This window comes from Platichthys flesus, chromosome 10 (assembly GCF_949316205.1).
Source record: "Platichthys flesus chromosome 10, fPlaFle2.1, whole genome shotgun sequence".
In the NCBI taxonomy this organism is placed as follows: Eukaryota; Metazoa; Chordata; class Actinopteri; order Pleuronectiformes; family Pleuronectidae; genus Platichthys; species Platichthys flesus.
The window spans coordinates 3,701,752-3,725,098 of NC_084954.1; the positions used below are offsets into that span (position 1 = coordinate 3,701,752).

The 23,347-nt window shown below is 40.0% G+C and overlaps 2 protein-coding genes across 2 annotated transcripts; both read right to left on the bottom strand.

Annotated features, from left to right (window-relative positions):
• Nucleotides 1-4,183: 4,183 nt before the first annotated feature.
• LOC133961536 (M1-specific T cell receptor beta chain-like) lies at nucleotides 4,184-12,825 on the bottom strand. Its single transcript, XM_062396675.1, has 7 exons — nucleotides 12,715-12,825; nucleotides 12,247-12,540; nucleotides 8,046-8,111; nucleotides 4,947-5,288; nucleotides 4,837-4,860; nucleotides 4,600-4,706; nucleotides 4,184-4,488 (listed from the first exon to the last, which is right to left on the bottom strand). Exons 1-7 carry the CDS (start codon nucleotides 12,761-12,763, stop codon nucleotides 4,462-4,464), a joined length of 909 nt encoding a protein of 302 aa, XP_062252659.1. The 5' UTR covers nucleotides 12,764-12,825; the 3' UTR covers nucleotides 4,184-4,461.
• Nucleotides 8,104-11,032, bottom strand: LOC133961535 (uncharacterized). Its single transcript, XM_062396674.1, has 3 exons — nucleotides 10,838-11,032; nucleotides 10,566-10,739; nucleotides 8,104-9,843 (listed from the first exon to the last, which is right to left on the bottom strand). Exons 1-3 carry the CDS (start codon nucleotides 10,878-10,880, stop codon nucleotides 9,440-9,442), a joined length of 621 nt encoding a protein of 206 aa, XP_062252658.1. The 5' UTR covers nucleotides 10,881-11,032; the 3' UTR covers nucleotides 8,104-9,439.
• Nucleotides 12,826-23,347: the final 10,522 nt, after the last annotated feature.

Below are 23,347 nucleotides of genomic sequence, written 5' to 3' on the forward strand. Positions count from 1 at the left end.
AATTAGATTATTTAGAGATTATAAATGTTGGTTTGAATACATTTTGGATTATTTGCTCCCTCGTGTCATTCAAGTAGGAATGTTCTCTTCCATGCTGTTATTTGCAGGGAGAGGTAATGATGTAAAACTCCCATGACAGACACGTTGACTGCAGGTGGTTGCTGAAGGTGTTTTTTTTAACCACAGTTGATAAAGAACAGCGTTAAGTTTTTGTGTTGTTCAAAGCAGATCTACCTCAGTGTGCATATCGAGCTGCACAGTAGTACACTGCACTGTGCTTAGACTCTATCAGGTCCACTATAAATAGAGAACCATTCTTTGCTTTGTTTCCACTTAAATCTCCCGTGATATTGAAATGCTCTCTGGAAAATTCTTCGTAGTATATTTGGCTGTACTCCACATATCCGATGAGTTTTAGAGCCTGGTCTGTGGGTGACTGCTGGTACCACAGCATCACTGTGTAGTCGGTCTGTCCGTGGGTACAGACGAGCTGCACAGCGTCACCAGCCTTTCTGATGAGAGCAGAGGGAGACTGGTGGACCTGAACCCCCAGAGAGATACCTGCTGTAAGAACAGAGGGACAGATCCACTGAAGAGGTGAAGGTACACACAGTTAAAACATCACTTCACAGTGAAGCAGCTGTTACCTGTGAGAAAAGAGCAAACGAGAAATCTAATCATCATGATGAGATCTGAGTTTCTCTAAAGTCATGAATGAAAAGTGGTGCTAGAAGTGAGTCTGGATTAAGAGGAAGTGAACATAGACAAGAGGAGTGGCTCCATGTGGTTCATTTATATACAGTCTGCCATTCACCTGATTCCCCTGAAGACGTGTTGCTCTTTATATGTTTCATCACATTAGAAATTCCAATTGTCTGGTTTGAGTCTAACACACAAAAATGTAAAAAAACTAAATAAATAAACTGTTGCATTAAGTAATAATCAAAAATAATTGTGTGAAACAAAAATCAAACCACAAAAGCAGGTGTCTGGCAGCAGTGTATTCAGCGCCTCATTCAAAAGCATCCATGATAAAAGGTGCAGGGTTTTTGTTCAGTAGCGAGGGGATTTCTTTCAGTGTGCTTCTCTTGCTGCACAGTAGTAAACTGCACTGTGCTCTTTTCTGACCGCTTTGATTAGGAGAGAGCCATTCTTTGCTGTACTCCCTCTCAAATCTCCAGTGATTTCAAACTCCTTATCATAAGACGCTTCCATTGTTACATCTTTGTAATACAAATTTCCAATGAGTTTCATCGCTGTGTCTCCTGGTGAGCGCTGGTACCAGAGCATCTGCCTGTAGTTAGTTTTATCATGGCTGCAGGAAAGCTGCACGTTGTCACCAGGATTTGTGACGAGGTCAGAGGGAGACTGACGGACGTCAAGACCCAGACCAAAACCTGCATGACAAAAAAGAGGAACAAGCAAACCGAGAAGAAGGCGGATCCTCAAAATAAAGGAATTTCCCCAAATACTGAGATGCAACATCACATCACAATGTTAGTGACGGACATGTAGCTGAGCTCGTCTGTCACGAGGAAAAGGAAGAACGGACCTTAATAAGCTGGCGAAGAAGAAAGTGTCAACCAAAAAACAGCTGGGAGGAGTCAGATGTTGGATGTAAAACCAAACATGCTGATAAGGTTTGGTAGTTTTTGTGTAACGTAGAACAACATAAGAGCAACTGTGCATAGCTGGCTGCACAGTAATAAATAGCACTGTGCTCAAGTCCCGTTATTTGGACTTTCAGAGAGCTGGTCTTTGCTCCATATCCACCCAAATCTCCAGTGATGTTGAATTGTTCTTCATATGGCTTTTCTATTCTGACTTCTTGGTAATACAAATATCCAATGGCTTTCATAGCTGTGTCTCCTGGTGAGCGCTGGTACCAGGGCATCACCCTGTAGTCTTTTCTGTCATGGCTGCAGGAAATCTGCACGTTTTCACCAGGGTTTGTGACGAGGTCAGAGGGAGACTGACGGACGTCAAGACCCAGACAAACACCTAGAAACAGAGAGAAGAAATAATCAGTGCTGACACTTTAAATGAAGTGGTATTCCTGAAGGGTTACAGTGATTACCAATGAGCCAAGAAAGCAGGAATACTGTTGTCATATTGACTCTGTCTGAATGAGCACCGACTGACTCTTTGTGTCAGAGTCCTCTGAATCAAAGCATCATTTACATCTCATTCTATCGCTCTGTGTGTGTTAACCTGAAGAGGGTTTTTCTTTTGAGCATCAGTGCCACCTAGAGGAGGATGTAAAAGTCAGACCTTAGCTGTTAAACTAAACTCTCTTGTGTTGACAGATATCCCCTCTTATCTTCTTATTATCCATCCCCACTCATATATCCATGATATCTCCTCTTCTTGTAAAATAGGCCTGTCACTTTTTATATGAAATTCGTAGCAACGTTAAGTGATCAACCTCTTCTAACCTCTGCACTGCGGCGACGATTAAACTCATCCTCCCCTTCCCTGGCATCTGTAGATACCAGCACACATAAAAATATGGGTTATCAAGATCATGACTGCAGTTCATCTGAGCAGACTGACCCCTCTCTACCAGGTAACTAGAGGTTTGATGGACGTGAATCCTGCTACAACCTGGAACCAGACCACAAGCCAAAAGGGTTAGTCAACAGAAGAGGACCCTCAAAACAGTTTGCACCAGATGTTGGTTAATGTGCAAAGTGAAATGCAGGCAGCTAAAGGGATCATGAGGTTTCCACTTTACTGTGCATTGAGTTGCTTTATTGTCTCCACCAGCCTCTCTTTGGTCTCATTAAATGGTTTCTTATTGCATTTGATCAGTGAAGACACAGGGTCAAAGTGGAATATTCATAGAGAAACAAATAACACTTCAACATATACAAATATGGATGTTCAGCTCTCAATAATTAGTGTCTCACACAGACTTCGTTTCAATCTGTGGCTGCAGCTGCTGTTACATTGAATTAAACATTGTGAAATCAGCATTTAAGTCTTTTATATTTTATAATATATACATGTTGACACAGCTGCACACCAAACCTTCATTTAAAACGTGTTCTGTATATCTGCTGTTAGAAATAATTAAACTGGAATATTAAATTAATTACTATAAAATAAATGATTGTTGATTTATTATTTGAGTGTAAATACATAAGGAATGTTGATTTACTAATAAATCCAGAGGTTTGAGGCTGAGAACACGTCTCGTCAGTTTGGCTTTTACACTTTTCAGTTTGTTGTTTCTCAGCAGTTCTGATGTTTTGTTGCTACAGGTTTGATTTTTCATGAAGGAGTTTTCGGTCCAAGACAAAAAAAACAACGTGAGATGATGTTGTTGCCGTTGTCGACTTGCACACTTCTTCCTGTTTATTTGATGAGCACACAAACATGTTTTTCAAGGCAAACCAAATTAAAACCTTCTAATGTGAACAGCTGTTGTGTGCAATACAACACGTGCTGGTTGGTTGTGTAGCTTCAGTTGACACAGAAGTGGAGGTTTTCCAGCTGTTGGCTCAGAGATGTGCAGTGTGGGTGCGGGTTGGTGCAGAGATGCAGGTGCACACTCGGGGCCCGGAGGTTGTGGTGAAGTGAGATGCTGCAGCTCCGTCATTTCACAGCACAGAGAACGAGGTGCAGGCTGCTCTGTGACCACATCCTCTCCTCTGCTGTCGCTCTCCACTCCTCTGCTCAGTTTCCATCCCCGGTTTGTCTTCTCACCAACAGAAGCTCTGCTCTTCTTTTGTGCACAGAGGAGAGCAATGACTTCCTGTTGTTGTGTGGTTGACTCACACTCTACACATTTACTTTTAGTCTCACAGTTTAAGTTTATTCATTAAGAAAACAACACTACACTTCTTCAATCCAATCCATGTAATTGAGATCATCATTTAAGTGAACTGGTGAAACTTCAGTCACTTCTCAGTTTGTTCAGTTTGCTCTTTGGAAAAAACTTGTAATGTTCCATTATTCTAAGGAAACAAGCTGATGTGTCAGTTGCTAAAAATACCTCACGCTATCTCCTGAAATAATATTTCCAGTGCTGATTGTAGAATGAGGGGTGACAGTGGTTCAACGGTTCTTCAATCTATTTCTTGTTTAATGTAATGTTATCAGCAGAGATATGGAGACGAAGTGTCAGAATGATCATGAATGTCAGGATAAACTCTTACACAGAAATAAAGGCACATTATTGATTCAAAAGACTTTTATTGAGAAAAAATGTTTTGCAAACAATTAGTTCACAACCAAAAACAAATACACAGAGAAATAAAATAGCTGGTGCAGAACTATCTTGACTAAGGTCATATATTTGAGTTACTGATAAGAATAAGCACAGAACCTGTTATCTACCCTAATTTATAAATGAGTAAAAATACACTGCAACATTCAGCTTAACAGAAATACAGCCACTATGTTTCATGCAGTTTTATTTACATAAAGCAACCCTTTATTTTCCTCCCAGCTCAGGTCTCAGTTTCTCGGCTTTTCAGTTGAACTCTGCAACAGACACAAAGGAAACAACTTCCTGTGAGATGTGTTCATTAACATACTTAAACCTATGGAACCAGCTTCTGTGTCGGTCAATCATAAATGTTGTGTTTAACGAACCTGGAGTCTCCAAACCAAAAAGGCCACGAAGGCTCCGTAGACGCAGCTCTTGACGATGAACACACCGTAGGAGAGTTTGGCTTTCGTTGTGATCCTCAGATATTCTTCTGCAGAAAGGTTCAAACATTGAGATGAGTGACATGATTCAAGAGGAAGCATCCATTGTGTTGTGTCTGTGGAGACGGTTGATGTGAGCAGCGGTGAGGTGAACAATGATTAACTGAGTAATGTATTTACCTTTGGTCAGGACGTCAGCTGGAGCTGGTAGAAAAATAAGAAACGCATTAGACAAGAACAGAAGATTATTTAACGTGTTTGTCCAGATCAGGTTTAGGACATGAACGAACCTGTATCACCAAGGATTGATGATGGATAATCGATATATTCCGCCCCATTGAAGAATCTGACGAAGCACTCAAACCGACGCTCTGGGTTGTACCAGTCCTCGGCAGAGACCCTCAGCTGGCTGGTGATTTTGTAGGACTTGCCTTCCCGCAGGGCAGCTTCGTCCGTTACTACACCACTGGTGACGGTTTTACTGTCAACCTGCCAGGATACACTGACATGGTCCGGGTAGAACCCACTGGCCACACACACTAAGGTTTTCTGTCTTTCATTGTCCAGAGGGTTTCGACACTCTTTTTCTGATGGTCTGAGCACCTCCACTGTTGGTGGCTTGACGTCATACTCTGATGGAGACAAAGACAAAGACATGAAACGATTAATTTAAAGATGAAACGTATAGGAAACCAATGTTAAACACCTAAGTCTAAAAGTGAAGATAAAATACAAGAACATTGAGGTTAAACACAAAAGCAAATAACAATAAAATCTCTTGCAAAACTTCCAATGATTGAAACTCTTAAATATTTAAAAGTTATATTTGTATAATAAGTCACAAAATAGCATCATCCTGATGATTAATTCACTTGATTTATATTTTTTTAACTTTCTTTCTTTGTGTCTTGATTGATGTGACTAAACAAAACATTCAATTTTACTTTGTTTTACAAATATCATGGTTGTTTTGAGTTATTTTAGTCCAAATGTCAAACTTCTTGTATAAAATGAGAACTGTCCTGAATAACAGCCCAACATTTATTTTATTATAACAAAGGCTGGTATGTTAACCAAGTATAACGTTTTAACTCGATTTATCTTGTATAGATTTGACATTATTCTGCAGTTTTTTACAACAAACTTCACAAAACAAGACATTCAAATATTTCCTCATCAATCATTTTTTACACAGTTAGGCTTAATGACTTTCAAAAAACAAAGACTTGTACGAATTATTTTTGAATTTGTTCTTACCTAACACTGTCAGTTTAGTGCCGCTGCCAAAGTAAGCTGGGTTGTAGTTGTTCACACTGATACAAGGCTACAGAGAAAACTGCTCAACCACTCTGCACTGAAAGCTGCAGACTGTGTTTTGAGCTCTTTTATCAGATAAACTAAAACGTTTCACTGTGAACACAACACTTGAATACATACTATTCCCTAAATAGATTTGCTCTTCCCAAATTGAATCTACTAACTCAGTGTTCATTTTAGAGGCTAAGATAAAACAACATAATGTAACTGGCAGGATTCCTAAAATAAAATACATTTTTATTTAATGTTTTGACAGTTTAGAATATTTTTTCATTGAATTAAACAGTAATCTTACCTAAAACAGTGAGCTTAGTTCCAGCTCCAAAGTACGCCTCAGACTGGAAACTCACAGTAATTCACAGGGCTGATAAGAACTCGCTGTGACACCAATATTCTGGGCATTGAGCCAAATGTTTTACTCCTGCACTACACTTGTGAACACAGACAAATCCTTTTTACCAGGCATAAACTAAATTCTGAATTTACCTTTGTCACGTCTTAATTACCACACTTACTTCACAGACTTCAAATTAAATGTTCAGGGAGTATCTTCTTATCAAGGACTATAATATTGACCTGCCACTAAGAGAATCGTGCACAGTGAGGTTGAATCTTTGAATGTTTTCTTACCTAAAACAGTGAGTTTAGTTCCAGATCCAAAGTAAGCCTCGGTGTATGAGCACAGAGACATTCAACTGCACAAAAACTCTTCCTCTTTCGTCTTTAAAGAGCCACTTTGAGATTATTAAAATTTTTTCCCTCACACGGAGCCCATTTACAGCCATAACTGTGGTTTAATCATGATTATGGGATTGAGTTTCACTCTGAGTAAATTCAAAGTTTGCAAAACTCCTGAACAAAGTAAAATCGATTTTAGAATATTTTCTTACCTAGAACAGTTAACTTTGTTCCTCCACCAAAATATGCAACTGAAGAACCCGAGTCACAGTGACTCTAATCAGTGCTGAAAACAGCACAAGTGCTACTTTTACTTTGTTTCTTTATATTAAATTTAGTAGTAAACATAACCAACATGTTACATGCAATTTAAAACCAGCAAAAAAAAAACATTCATAGCACTACATTCAGTTTTTTTAATTTTAGTGCAACACCAAACATATCTGCTTCATTGGGTTTTAGTTTTTAAGAGCTGAATTCATGAGAATAACGTTTTACTCACCAAGAACTGTCAGCTTCGTTCCCTGGCCGAAATAAGCTTCATAATTGACACAGCATTAAAGCTCGTCATCAAAAACCACCCTTGCTGAACTCAAACTGTCCAGACCTGAGTACGTTAGGTTTCTTAATGCAGCGTTTCAGTGACAAAGTTATTGCACTTGATCCATTTTAATAAACTTGACTCACCCAGAACAGTCAGTTTTGTCCCTTTTCCAAAGTACGCTTCGTTGAAGTTGTCTCAGTGTAAAAATACTGCGCATTAAATTGTTGAGTCTTTGGAAGGTTTTTACTAATACCTCTGTTTATACTTGGATTCCAAAGCAATGTGACATTTATGAATATACAGTAATAAATGGAAATATTTACCTAAAACTGTGAGTTTAGTTCCTTGGCCAAAGTAAGCAGGATCATATTGGTCACAGTGTTCTCTGTTCAGCTCAATATTTCAGATATCATGACAACACTTTCTCCTCCACTTCCACACCAGATTCTTTTGTTTTTAGTTTTTCTTTAGTGAAGTGATGTTGTGAAAGCTTAGACTTACCCAGAACAGTGAGTTTTGTTCCTTTTCCAAAGTACGCTTCATTTAAGTAGTCACAGTGTAAAAATACTGAGCATGAAACTGTTGAGTCTTTCTCTCTATCAGAGTCTTTGGAAGGTTTTACTAAAACTTCTGTTTATACTTGGATTCCAAAGCAGTGTGACATTTAAGAATATACAGTAATAAATGGAAATATTTACCTAAAACAGTCAGTTTGGTTCCTTGGCCAAAGTAAGCAGGCTCAGAGTAGGTCACAGTGTTTCTCTGTTCACTTTTTACTTTACGTCCACACCAGCTTCTTTTGTGTTGAGGTTTGTTTTAGTGAAGTGATGTTGTAAAAGCTTAGACTTACCCAGAACAATCAGTTTTGTTCCTTTTCCAAAGTAGGCTTCACTCCTAGTGTCACACTGACTGTCTCCTTCACCAAAAAGTCACAAAACATCCCATAAACATAAAGTTAGGACACAGCCTAATAATCCAGAGGATGAAAAAAGGTTAAATCCTGTGGGATGAGCTTCATCTTTCCAAATCTGCTTTGTTTTATACAACCAAAGTTAAACAATCCTCCATTTTAATGAAATATATAAAAATGTAAGACTGTGTTTCAGCCAAATTCTTCATTGTTATCATCTTTCCAGTGCCAGTGTGACCTGACATCAAACACACCTTCAGAGTGTTGATGTTTTCTGCTCCATCGAGAGCCCCAGGTTACAAACAGCCATCTACACAATGGGTGTCAATGGGAGGAGGTTTTTGTACGGCAGGTCTATGGGAATTTATCACCGTGGCCCCCTGTCCCCACTGTGAGAAAACACTACACAAAAACCTGATGTTGTTTTTCTTCACTGTTTCCCACCCCCACCCAGCGTCTCCATATCTCATGCTCCATCTCTCTGAGAGCAGCTGTACAGGTTGGACTCACTGACAGCTGAACGGCAAAGAGTCTGACTGCTGCTATTTCTGTGTCGGCTAAGAAAAGAAGCGTTTTCTGAGGGAACTGTTTTGTCTGTTGTGTTTATTTTAGCCTCTCAAAGGAAATGACATCATACATGGTCACACCTCCTTATCCACCCATTTATCTGAGAAGAGACATAGAAATACGAAGGAAAATTCACTGATGTGACTGATACAGATGAGCCTCAAATTACTCGTTTGTCTTCTAATGTCGAGCTTGAAATGTAGAAACTAGTAAAAGCCAATCCGGTCGCCTTCAGCTCTATGATGTCTTTTAGTGCAGTTTTCAACTTTTGGCTTTGAATGTATTATTCTATATAATGACGGCTCAGTTGACATAACACCTTTTTATTTTTTAGAAATAAATCAGAATATCATGATGAAGTACAACACTACTGATAATGTCTAACTTAACTTCCATAACTTCCATTTCTTTACAAGTTAAATCATATTTATAGCAGCATCTAAACAACATATCTTCTAACTATCTTCAACAGGTCATTACTTTTCTTTTGTCAAATGAGTCGGGAGTGTGTCCCCTTTTTCTATCGCAAATATTTGTACAAATACAACATATCCACACAATTTCACACATGCTTCATTAAATGATTTTGCAGTATTTCACAATAGAGTACATTTTATTTACTACCTCACCCACATGTAGTCTCACGTGAACCCTGTAGAGGTCAGTGTATGATCTCAAACGTTAGAATATAATATAAAGTGTCTGTTATAAATCCTAAAAGGAGGGACATCTTTTATTTCTAATCACAACTGAGAAACTAGTACCAATTAATGTCTAGCCTCTTTTACTCGCCCCTCCACCTGTTCTCTTCCTGGTGTGTTCCTCAAGTTGTTGTTCAGCTGCTGAGGCTCTCTGAACCGCTGTGCTATTGTAGAGGCGCAGTAATACACAGCTGAGTCTCCAGCCTCAACAGGGTGTATCTGCAGAGAGGAGCTGAGCAGTGTCGGCCTTGACATGGTGTACTTGTCTTCTTTGAAAGGAGCCTCAATGTTCGATGAATCTTTTCCAGGAGAACTTGCCACCTGATTTAATTCCCCACTGTTTCTCTGTCTAAACCAGAACATGTAATAATATTGATTATCATCTTGTTCACACTTCAGCGTCACACTTTTGTCTTTGTCATGGCTGAATACAAAAGGAGGCTGGAGAATTTGTACGCAGTCGGAGAAATCTGGAAAACAAGATAACAACGACAACAAGTAAATGAACGAACAAACCAGAACGAGCAAAAATCTGATCGCAAAAGAAGTAGAATTTCTTTCATTGTAACTTAAATGTACCTACTAGAGAAGATTGTAACTGCAACCAAGAGTAAGATGTTCATTGTCACAGAGAAAAATAATCAAAGCCGTCTTTCTCTTTGACAATTCAACTGTTGTCTTACTCTGCTGCCACGATCAAAACTTTTGAAATAGGCTCCTCCTCTTCCTTTCAGTTTTTTACTAGAAATTTTTCCTCACTCGTATTGTTTCAGAAGTTTTTCAAGTTGAACTGTAAAATATCAATCCTCAATTACAACATCTTGGGAATCATTGACTCTTTTCCTTAAAGCAATAGGAACTTTTTTACTCCTTAAGCACTGTGTTTACTAAATTGACGTAAACGACGTAAACATAAACTGACAAGGAGCCCAATAGTAGCCCAGTGTGGCCGGACCTTCAGCACAAGGCTTCTCATACTTTTTCATTCTCTACAAACCAAACATGCCACAGCTTCCTCCTGCATGTTGTATGCTACAGTCTGACTTGGTATTTGTATGACTGCCAGGTCCGTGTGCATCACTGTGACTGGCAGCACAGTAGTACGTGCTGGTGTCAGTCAGGAGCAGATCAGTGATCTGAAGAGAGAAGTTGTTTTTGGATGCAGCGATAGTTGACTGGATGCGTCCCTCACTTTGGTCGTATTCTTTGGTGAGAAACTCCACCTGAGCTGCGTAGTGGTTTTGTCGGTACCAGTACATGGTGTAACTGCCCATGCTGAACCGTGGACCCAGGCTGCACTCCAGCATCACTTTGTCTCCTGGGCGAGAGGCTTGATCTCCAGACTGCTGAACAACAACAGCCAGACCTGTGGCACATGACAAATTAATACATGAATACATGAAAACCGCCATCGGAGCACTGGTTGGACAGTACAGCCATGATGAGAGAAAACATAAAACCCACCAGATTGTAAAAGAAGTGACAGATAAATGAGTGTGACGAGCATGTTAGTGATGTGCAATGATACTGACTGCCCCCCCCAAAAGTGAAGCCAGTGAATCTCAATTGCCTCCTGGTGGCTGGCTGCAGTACAGGTCACAAACCCAGCCTTCTCTGTGTTATTGAATTGGACACGGACCAAAGTGAAATGTCAAATTATTCGGCCAAATAATTTTCTTATCACACTGATGAATGTCCAAATGTAAATTCTTCCATGATTAAAAACGTGATGAAACTTCAGGATTGACACTGACTTGCGATTAGTTGTGCTTATGTATCGTAGCCTTTGTGTGTGTGTGTGTGTGTGTGTGTGTGTGTGTGTGAGTGTGAAGAAACGCAGCTTCCTCCAGTGAGAGTCTGTGAGTGGCTTATCATGCAGATGCACAAATCTCATGCACAGTAAAAAAAAACATCAGGGTTTTTAGTCAGGGAGTCTCATTGAACCACATCACTGTGTACTGGCAGCGCAGAAATAAACAGCAGTGTGTGACAGGTTTGCCCTGTTAATAACGAGCGATCCTGTTGTGGTGCTTTCTCTGCTCAGCTTGAATTGTTTTTGGAACTGATTCTCATAGTTTTGTGGGCTGTTTGCATATCCGGACCCAATGAGGGTCAAAGACAGACGGTCCTGTCTCTGCTGATACCAGAGCATGAAAGTAAGGCTTGTATCATTGTGCCTGCAGTCGATCTGGACCTCAGTGTTCTCCTTCACTATCTGGGGGGGGAGACTGTTGAAAAGTTACAGCGCTCACCTGACCTGTGGGGAAAAAAGCAGATTCAATAAAATGTTATTGATTCTGACCCAAAAACTAATACCTCAGTTTCACGGACAAAGAAAAAGAAAATGAGTGTTGATGAAATAAAAGACAAAATTCTTACAATAAAAACCGATGAAGAGCAAACCCAATGTTTGCACAGGTGAAGGCATCGCGAATAACTGATGTGAGGAAGTGCTGCTCTTCCTCACATCAGAGGGTGTGTGTGTGTGTGTGTGTGTGTCGGTTACTTCTTCCCCCCCCCTTCTCTTGATAAAAGCTTCATGCCATGAGCTGTGCCTCCCTCTGTTGGTTGAATCTATCCTCAGTAACTTGTCCTGTGTTTCAACATAAATTTGTTTTGTTTTATTTTATACGACAAGTCATATACTCCTCAATTTTACACAGCAGTTTGTTCTTTATAGTTTATTTTATAATTAATATTTATTCATCCTTTGCTCTTCACTTACATTGACTCAAGTGAGAAGGCATTTGCAGTAAATGTCCCTGATAACATCTCCACATTGTGGTTGACATCCTTCCTGTCATTATTAATGTGAGTCAGATGTCGGGATGTTTTTGTCATAGACTGGGTGTCTGTCACAGCACTGTGTAGACTGGCAGCGCACAGATAAACAGCCTCATCTTTCCTCTGAGCGCTGGGTATCTTCAGAGACCACGTCTTCTTCTGCAATATCTTTGCCTCAAAGCCAGATTTGAATCCTTCTTCAAAGCTTGCAGAGCTGCCCACTAAATAAACCATTAACTGAGGTTGTGTTCCTCGCTGCTGTTTGTACCAGTACATATACTGATAGTCAGTGTCATTCTGGTAGCAGTGCATTTCTGCAGAGCCACTGGGAGACCTTGAAATGTACTGGGGCCACTGAGTGATCAGCACAGAATGAGAAACTCCTGAAATGAAAGAAAACAGAAAACATATCTATAAAGGCTAAAGTATAAATAAAGTTTGAGTGAAATCAAAATGTTTCAACTCAAATGCTACAAATTATTAAAGCGCAGGGAAATTTGTATAAAGAATTGAAAGAGAAGGCATTGTGTTTTTGTTTTTAGAGATTTTTACTTTACCTGAAGCCCAGAGTACAAAGAAAGTCAAGGTGGTGAAGCTCGGAATCATTTTGACTGTAAAGGAGGAAGAGAAGTTATTGGAAATACAGTGAGTGAACCAACACTCTCTCTTCAAATCTAAAGGGAGGAAATGACATCAGAACCTAAACCCAACATGTGATAGAAGCAAAAAAAAAGAACTGTGACATTAGCAAACACTGTTGAATACATTTATGTCCTGCCTCTGCGTGTGGCCATAGAAACTCCTCAGGTAGATTTAATGTTCTTTATCGTGGCACGAATTTGAAAAACAGCTTTTTTCAAACATGAACTCTGAGTTTTTCTTTACCATATATTAACATATTGTCCTTGTCAGCGTCTCCTACGTGAATGACCGCTTTATTTCATCCTTAGATCTTTCTTATTTTTCAGTTTTGCATGTTAGAAACATCAGAAACGTGCCCTCAACTGTCTTTTTCATCATTGCTCCCTGAATGTAATGTAAAAATTCCAGTTATAATGAAGACTGTCACATGGTTTTAGTGGTTTCCTGTCTGTGTGCTGGTATCTGCTCCATCGTAATGGAGGTTTCATGTACGACAGCATCTCCGTCTTTATAACTGTGTACACTGGCTGCTCCAAAATATTCTCCACTGTCTTCAGGGTGCCTCGGCTTCTTAATGTGAAGAAAAGCTTGTTTCTCTCCGTTTCCACTCACTTCAAAGTGGCCGACAAACAGTGACTGGATCTCAAAATTTTTTTAATTCACATAGCCAATAAGCTTCAGAGAACTGTCTCCTGCTGAGCGCTGGTACCAGAGAATCGTGTCGTAGCGTGGATTTTGATGTGATAAGCTCAGGTTGACTTCATGGTTGGGTTTCACGAGCAGCTCAGATGGCGTCTGACACACTTGTGATTCTTCGCAGAGGTAAACACCTGCAAAGAGAGCATAAAAACCTAGTTCAGCTGGAACTTAAACATCCTATCCCTACACTATAAAGTTATTGAAAGCTTAATTGCTCACTTAGAGTGGATTGCAATTCATTCTTCGCTCCATTTTAAATTGATTATTTATTTAAGAGTTATAAGTGTTGTCATGACTTCATACCCTTGATACAGATCACGGTAATGATGGATGTGAGGAGACGAGGTGGCGTCTCCTCACATCGTTGAATAGTGAGGAAGCGGCTGGAGTCTGCTGAGTTTTGTGGACGAGGATGTGCAGGAAGTGAAGTGAGGTTGACTTACAGACATCTGAAGAGGAACTGAAGTCTTGCTGTCATCTGGTATTAGAAGCGTGTGTTGTGTAGTACCGCATCGCGTGCCACTTGTGTACACGTGCACAACTGCAGCTGAAACTAGTTCTGACTGTCTGCCTGAATGGTAAAAACTTTGTGGACCACGATAGCTTAAGTGAGCACATGGCAGATTGTACAATCTGCAGCGACGGAGCAAAACACTAAGTTGGTGTCTAAAAAAATGGTTTCATTATGACAGTGTGACGAGACAAAGTATAAAATGTTGGGCCGCTACAGTTTAATTGAAGAAACTCTTTCAGGGTTTGAGAGTTTGAGTTTTTTTTCTCTTCATGACAAGCTGCTGAATGATGAACGAGGACAAATCTGCCAGACCAGAGAACCTCCAAACTTTGTTAGGAGAGTTGGTTTTCGTTTGGGTTTTATGTAAAGCGTATAGGGGCGTTGATGAACTGTGCTTTACTAGCTGCACAGAAATATGTCGCAGTGTGTTCAAGTGCTTTAAGTTTGATTATGGAAAGTGAACCATTTGTTGTGCCTCCATTTGGATCACCAGCTACTCTGAAGTGTTTACGAAACTGCTCTTCAATGCTGCTGTCATCGTACAGTTGCCTTGCAATGATTTTCAGAGCTTCTTCCCCTGGAGACTGCTGGTACCACAGCATCACTCTGAAGTCAGACCGATCGTGGGTGCAGACGAGTAGCACATCATCTCCAGCTCGTTTTAAGAGAGCAGAGGGAGACTGGTCAACCTGAATCCCTAAAGAAATACCTGCTGTCATCACAGAGGGATCGATTATGGATTTAAATAGTGAAGGCAAATACAGTAAAAGAAGTATTTAACAGTGAAGCCGTTTTTACCTGTGAGAAGAGTAAAAAAGAGAAATCTAATCCTCATGATGAGATCTGACTTGTCACATAACAGGGTGTCTGTCGTGAACAGTTTTAAGCAGGAAACAGATACACAGATGCAATAAGGAGGCGTTGCTATAATAGCTAATATGATTACATCAAACTCAATATAAAACCACAAAAGCAGGTGTGTGGGTGTAGCTGATTATGTCTTATTCAAAACCACAACGGAGAAAACTGTTTTTATTGAATTCAGTTGGGATTTTTCTGAGTAAGTTGCTGGGACTCACAGTTTTTTTTTAATATTAAAGTTTTTGACTGGGACAGTGTATATAAATATTTTATTTTTAATCTAGCTGCAGCAAATTTGCACTGTGTCACCCAGGGTTTTTGACGAGGTCAGAGGAAGACTGATGGACGTCAAGACCCAGATGTGCACATGTAAGACAATGTCTTTACAGCAGTGTTTGACAGTCTTGTAGATGTCAGTCGCTGAAATCAGATCCCATCTATTGTCTCTGTTCAGGAAGAAGAATAAAACTCCTGCAAAGATAGAACCTGGAAAAACCTTGTAGAAACTATTGATAAAGTTTGATAACTGAATCACCAACCATAAGAATGTGTGCATGTTGATGGACTGTAAGCTCAACGTGATACTCTTTCATTAACACCTTTCTCTCTAAACCAGTTAACTGTCTCTGGGCTGCCTGAGTTGAGCTTGAGTATTTCTTCAGCTCCAGCACCACCTTCTGGAAAGTTACCCATAAAAAAATGTATAATGCAGCACATTTATTGGCCAGCAGTTTTTGTGCAGCTTCTAATACTTCTCCCATCACTGTGCTTACTGACAGCACAGAAATACACAGCGCTGTCCTCAGGCTGCACGTTTTTCACAGTAAGGGAGCCGCTCTTGAAGTCTGGTCTGACGGCTGAATATTTGTCTGCAGGGCTCTTGCCGTAGTCTGGGTCCAATCCATAAAATGCGAAGACAATGAGGGTCATGGTCTCCCCATGGCGCTGCCTGAACCAGTACATCTGGTTATGAGCAGCGTCTCTGTTGTGGCTGCAGTTCATCTCTGCGGATTTGGACACGTAACTCCAGCTGGTTGCAGGTAACTGGGTCACATGCTGGCAGAGACCTGTGCGGAGAAAATACCAAACTGAAAAAAAAATGTATAAACTTTTCGGTGAAAGAAGTCTTTTTTTTTCAGTGAATTAAAAAAAAGCCCTATCTCGCAATCTTAAAATAAGTAGAATAAATTAAATAAGTAGAATAAATGTGCTGATGTGTTCTCCTGATCTGCACCAACATTGGGTCAGAATCTTCCACCAAGTTAAGTGGAATTCCATTCAGTAACAGTAATGTGTAATCCTGCTGACAAGCAAACAAAGAGACAAGGGCAAAACCATAACCTCCTTGGCGGTTAAAACAAGTCCTCTTTAAAAATTACTTTTTGTTCAAGTACCTTGAAGCCAGAAAGACGAGACTGTAAATGTGATGAGTAGTGAACCCATTGTACTGATTCAGATGAAATGAGCCTCAGCGGACATACTGAATGTCTGAGGCTGCTCTTTATAAGGGAGTTGTGACATGACTCCACAGAAAGGACCTCCTATTACAATCTCTGATCTGTGAGAGGTTAGAATGGTTCACTCCAGGTGCAAGAGTCATGTGAGCTTTACTACAGAGATGAAAACTGTTTGATGGTGAGGTTCTTGTACTGGGGAGCACATGGTGGCTTCACTGTGTAAACTAGTAGCACAGAAATACACTGCAGTGCTGTTCAGGTTCAGTCCTTCGATTGTTAATGTGCACGTCTCATCTTTATTCCCGTTCCCGTCGATTTTCACACCAGATCCAGTCTGTGGAAATTCAGTGTGTGCATACATCTGTCCCAGGAACTTAAGCTGTTTGTTATTTATCTGCTTGTACCAGAGGATTCGATCATAGTTGGCAATACTGTGTGAACAGCTGATTATGGCTGTTCCTGCTGGGTCCTTGTAAATGTGAGCTGGATGCTGCTGGACTTTGTCACTGAAAGAGGAACCTGTGGAAAAAAGTTACAGGAAGCATCAGACAAAATACAAACAGTGACGACTTTAAAAAGTGAGAAACACAAAATCGAAATCAAAAAACGAATCAGATTAGGTAAAATAACATTAAAAGTTCTCAAAATAATTGTGACATTACCTGAAACCAAAATATTGTTGAAAGTCAAGCTGACGATAAAATAAAACAAGACAATCATTTTGTGTTGTCTGGCTGTTTGGTTAAACCTTGTTGCAGTGGATATTTGTGTTTTCTTCAGTCCATCAGCAGTTACACCTCCTGTATGAGTCAACTCCCTCTTCTCTCAACTTCATAACTGTCATATCAACTCTCACCACAGATCAGAGAAACAGAAAGTACAAATACTGCCCCCTAATGAGAGGAGGGTGTGTGTGTAAGGGACTGGGAGCTGATGAAAGAACCTCATGTGCAGGTTTTTGTACTGGGAACAGATGATGTGTTTCACTGTGGTAACTAGCAGCACAGAAATACACTGCACTGCTGTTCAGGTTCAGTCCTTCAATTGTTAATGTGACATTCTGATCTTTATTCGCGCTCCCGTCCATTTCCACACCAGATCCAGGCTCTAGTAATTCAGAGCTACCGACCATGTATCCTAGGAGCTGAAGCTCTCTGTTATTTATCTGCTTGTACCAGATGATTGCGTTGTAGTTCTCAATACTGTGTGAACAGTAAATTTTAGCTGTTTCTGTTGGTGTCTTGTAAATGTGAGCTGGAAGCTGCTGGACTTTGTCACTGAGAGAGGAACCTGTGGAAAAAAGATAAATGAATCATCAGACAAAGTACAAACACTGACGAATTTAAAAAGTGAGAAACACAAAACTTCACAAAATCAAAAAACGAATCAGATTTGGTAAAATAACGTTAAAAGTTCTCAAAATAATTTTGACGTTACCTGAAGCCAAAATATAGTTGAAAGTCAAGCTGAAGATAAAACAAAACAGGACAATCATTTTGTGTTCTCTGGCTGTTTGGTTAAACCTTGTTGCAGTGGATCATTGTGTTTTCTTCAGTCCATCAGCAGTTACACCTCCTGTAAGAGTCAACTCCCTCTTCTCTCAACTTCATAACTGTCATATCAACTCTCACCACAGTTCAGAGTTACAGAAAGTACAAATACTGCCCCCTAATGAGAGGAGGGTGCGGTTGTAAGGGGCTGGGAGCTGATGAAAGAACCTCATGTGCAGGTTTTTGTACTGAGGAGCAGATGATGTGTTTCACTGTGTAAACTAGCAGCACAGAAATACACTGCACTGCTGTTCAGGTTCAGTCCTTCAATTGTTAATGTGACATTCTGATCTTTATTTGCGTTCCCGTCCATTTCCACACCAGATCCAGGCTGTAGAAAATCAGAGCTAATGACCATGTATCCTAGGAGCTGAAGCTCTCTGTTATTTATCTGCTTGTACCAGAGGATTACATTGTATGTGTCAATACTGTGTGAACAGTGGATTTTGGCTGTTTCTGTTGGTGTCTTGTAAATGTGAGCTGGACGCTGCTGGACTTTGTCACTGAGATAGGAACCTGTGGAAAAAAGATAAATGAAGCATTTAACTACAATATGAGCAGGAACACTTTGAAAAACAGATTAAAATTGTCACTTGCAGTGGACCTGCAATATTACATAGTAAATAAAGACATGAATAAAGATTTCTTGAACATTTCTGTTTATATTACCTATAATTAGAATCTAGTAAATGAACAGGAGAGTCATTTAGTATTTCCTGAGTGTTTTTGTTCCATCCCTTTGAGTTTAAACATTAAGGAACGCAGTAGTTTGAGATTATCTCTGAACATTATTTCATTACCTGAGACCAGTACGATATTAAAGGTCATGAAGAAGAGTGTGATCATCTTGTTGTCTTTCATGGCTGACTTTAGGAACGATCATCTGTGGTGTGTTTTCATGGCTGCATATGCTGTTCTTCTTAAGTCACACCTCTGTTTCCTGGTAACCTGTACACACACTATCCTCTTCCTGTACCACCTCGTATGACTGCTGTGCTGTGCTGTGTACTGAGGGGTCACTTTCATAATAAGAGCTTTTCCAGCACTCTTGCTTTCCTGTTATAATTCTGAGGGGATTGTATTGAAAGGTTAATGGAAATAAAATTGGGGCAAAGATGGAGTTTAACAATGTTCTACACCAACCAAAAAAAGATTTACTTATTTCACAACAAAATGGCAATGCCTCTTTTAAATGTAATAATGAAAGAATCTGTGCATCTGCTAATGATTTACCCCCTTGGCGTGGCTGCAGTGTCTTGTCGCACTTTTAACTTTGTCTTTTCCATAGTGTAGAGTTTTATGTGACAACGCTTCCAGCAGTGAAACCTGTGGATAACAGTTAATGGAAATGCTAAATCAGACGACTCTAAAACTCTGTCATCACAAAAGCAGCAGGTGAACTCTGTAAAACAACAACCTCTTATTGTAAGTCGGCTCTCTTCCAAACATTAACAAAGAGCTGAGGCAACCATGTTGGATGAAGTCTGTAACTGTCAGGTTAGTTGTAGAGATCTGAAGAGTTGTTGATGGGAGTGTCACTTCAGTTTGTGACGTTTGATCCTGCAGCTGTATTCAAAAGTCTGGCAGGAAATCAAAAAGCAACTGGGAGTATTTATGATGCTGGAGGTCCCCCTATAGCATGTGAGAGAGAAGGATGGAGGAGTGCTGGCATTGCACTGGGGTTTTTGTTAATCTACCCTGTGAGTGTGTGTCACTGTGTTCACTGACTGCACAGAAATACAAGCCTTTGTCTTCTGGCACCAGATTCTTTACTGTCAATGTCCCACTGAGCGCATTAGGCTTGGTGGCTGAGAACTTCTCTTCAGTGAATCCAGGTTCATATTCACGGTTTGTGTTTGAAGACATCAACAGTATTTGCTTCAGCGTCTCTCCCGGGAGCTGCCTGTACCAGTACATCTGGTAAAAGGAGGAACCCTTGGTGTGGCTGCAGTTTATTGTTGCATCTTCAGCCATGTCTTTCCACAGTACAGATGTTTGGGTGACACTGTTGCCATCAGAAAGACCTGTGTGTAATTACCATCACGTTATAAACAACAAAAAAAATAAAGATCAACTATAATAAGAACATGAGTAATTTGATGGAAAGTTTTAATATTAAGTGGTTCGATTTGTATTGTTTATTACCTGAAGTCCACAGAAAAAGGACACATAATATGAGAAGGTCTTGTTTGATGGTGGTAATATCCATGTCAGTCAGAAAGTGTTTGAGTCCTCGTATGTTACAGCGTCATGAAGAGTTGTGCCTCGACTTCACAGAAAGGACCTCCTAGTACAATCTCTGATCTGTGAGAGGTTAGAATGGTTCACTCCAGGTGCAAGAGTCATGTGAGCTTTACTACAGAGATGAGAACTGTTTGATGGTGAGGTTCTTGTACTGGGAAGCACATGGTAGTGTCACTGTGTAAACTAGCAGCACAGTAATACACTGCAGTGCTGTTCAGGTTCAGTCCTTCAATTGTTAATATGCACGTCTCATCTTTATTCCCGTTCCCGTCCATTTTCACACCAGATCCAGTCTCTGGAAAATAAGTGTCTACAAACATGTATCCCAGGAACTGAAGCTGCTTGTTATTTATCTGTTTGTACCAGAGGATTCGATCATAGTTGTCAATACTGTGTGAACAGCTGATTTTGGCTGTTACTATTGGTGTCTTGTAAATGTGAGCTGGACGCTGCTGGACTTTGTGAATGAGAGAGGAACCTGTGGAAAAAAGATAAATGAAGCATCAGACAAAATACAAACACGGACGAATTTAAAAAGTAAGAAACACAAAACTTCACAAAAAAGAACAGAAATAGTTGCAGTAAAATAAAATAAAAAGTTCTCAAAATAATTGTGACGTTACCTGAAACCAAAGTATTGTTGAAAGTCAAGCTGAAGATAAAATAAAACAGGACAATCATTTTGTTTTCTCTGGCTGTTTGGTTAAACCTTGTTGCAGTGGATATTTGTGTTTTCTTCACTCCATCAGCAGTTACACCTCCTGTATGAGTCAACTCCCTCTTCTCTCAACTTGGTAACTGTCATATCAACTCTCACCACAGTTCAGAGTAACAGAAAGTACAAATACTGCCCCCTAATGAGAGGAGGGTGCGGTTGTAAGGGGCTGGGAGCTGATGAAAGAACCTCATGTGCAGGTTTTTGTACTGAGGAGCAGATGATGTGTTTCACTGTGTAAACTAGCAGCACAGAAATAAACTGCACTGCTGTTCAGGTTCAGTCCTTCAATTGTTAATGTGACATTCTGATCTTTATTTGCGCTCCCGTCCATTTCCACAGCAGATCCGGCCTCTGGGTTTGCCATCTTTGTATACATGTATCCTAGGAGCTGAAGCTCTCTGTTATTTATCTGCTTATACCAGAGGATTTGATCATAGCTGTCAATACTGTGTGAACAGCTGATTTTGGCTGTTTCTGTTAGTTTCCTGTAAATGTGAGCTGGACGCTGCTGGACTTTGTCACTGAGAGAGGAACCTGTGGAAAAAAGATAAATTAAGCTTTTAACTACATTATGAGCATGAACACTATGAATAACAGATTAAAATTGTCACTTGCAGTGCACCTGCAATATTACATAGTAAATACAGACACAAATAAAGATTTATTTAACATTTCTGTTTATATTACCTATAAGCAGAATCTAGTAAATGAACAGGACAATCATTTAGTATTTCCTCAGTGTTTATGTTCCATCCCTTTGAGTTTAAACATTAAGGAACGCAGTAGTTTGAGATTATTTCTGAAGATTATTACATTACCTGAGACCAGTACGATATTAAAGGTCATGAAGAAGAGTGTGATCATCTTGTTGTCTTTCATGGCTGACTTTAGTAATGATCATCTGTGGTGTGTTTTCATGGCTGCATATGCTGTTCTTCTTAAGTCACACCTCTGTTTCCTGGTAACCCGTACACACACCATCCTCTTCTTGTACCACCTGGTATGACTGCTGTGCAGTGCTGTGTGCTGAGGGGTCCACTAAGTGGCCCTTAACTCTTATTTTGTCAAACCATTGTTTTAAGAGTCAAGAATTAACTTTCATAATTAGAGCTTTGACAGCACTCTTGCTTTCCTGCTAAAATTATGAGGGGATTGTGTTGAAAGGTTAATTGAATTAAAATGGGTCCATGTTGGATCAAGTGTGTGTAACTGTCGGGTTAGCTGCAGAGATCTGAAGAGTTGTTGATGGGAGTGTCACTTCAGTTTGTGATGTTTGATCCTGCAGCTGTATTCAAAAGTCTGGCAGGAAATCAAAAAGCAACTGGGAGTATTTATGATGCTGGAGGTCCCCCTATAGCATGTAAGAGAGAAGGATAGAGCAGTGCTGGCATTGCACTGGGGTTTTTGTTAATCTACCCTGTGAGTGTGTGTCACTGTGTTCACTGACTGCACAGAAATACAAGCCTTTGTCTTCTGGCACCAGATTCTTTACTGTCAATGTCCCTCTGAGCGCATTAGGCTTGGTGGCTGAGAACTTCTCTTCACTGAATCCAGATTCATATTCAGGGTGTGTGTCTGAATACATCAACAGTATTTGCTTCAGCGTCTCTCCCGGGAGCTGCCTGTACCAGTACATCTGGTAAAAGGAGGAACCCTTGGTGTGGCTGCAGTTTATTGTTGCATCTTCACCCTTGTCCTTCCACAGTACAGATGATTGGGTGACACCGTTGCCATCAGACAGACCTGTGTGTATTACCGTCACGTTATAAACAACAAAAAAAAGTAACATCAACTATAATAAAAACATGAGTAATTTGATGCAAAGTTTTAATATTACGTGGTCGATTTGTATTGTTTATTACCTGAAGTCCACAGAAAAAGGACACATAATATGAGAAGGTCTTGTTTGATGGTGGTAATATCCATGTCAGTCAGAAGGTGTTCGAGTCCTCGTTTGTTACAGCGTCATGAAGAGTTGAAGGTGGGAGTGTCACCACATGTAAATCTGTCTGTTTTCATGGTGGTTAAACTGGCATAGACCATTTTCCTAAGCGTTTACAGTCTCAATCACAGGTTCAAAGTCTTCCTCATTATAGCATGATGGTCCCACTTAGAGTCAATAGATGAAAAAACCTTGTATGCAATGGGGCCTGGAAACCATATGAACAACAGCTACTCTCATTCAATGGCAGATGTAGGATCCAAGTCGTGCTCCTGTATGACTGCTTCTGGTTTCAAGAAGGTAGTTAACAAACCAATGGTTGACATCATGGGGGCCTGCGACTTATTCATTTCAGATTTGGGCTGTTTCTACTGGTTTCTTGTAAATGTTAGCTGGACGTTGCTGGAGTTTGTGACTGAGAGAGGAACCTGTGGAAGAACGATCAAGAAAGATCAGACAAAATACAAACACTTGATGAATTTAAAAACTGAGGAGCATAAAACTTCACAGAATCTAAAAGAAATAACTGTGGTTAAAATAAAATACAAGTTCTCAAAATAATT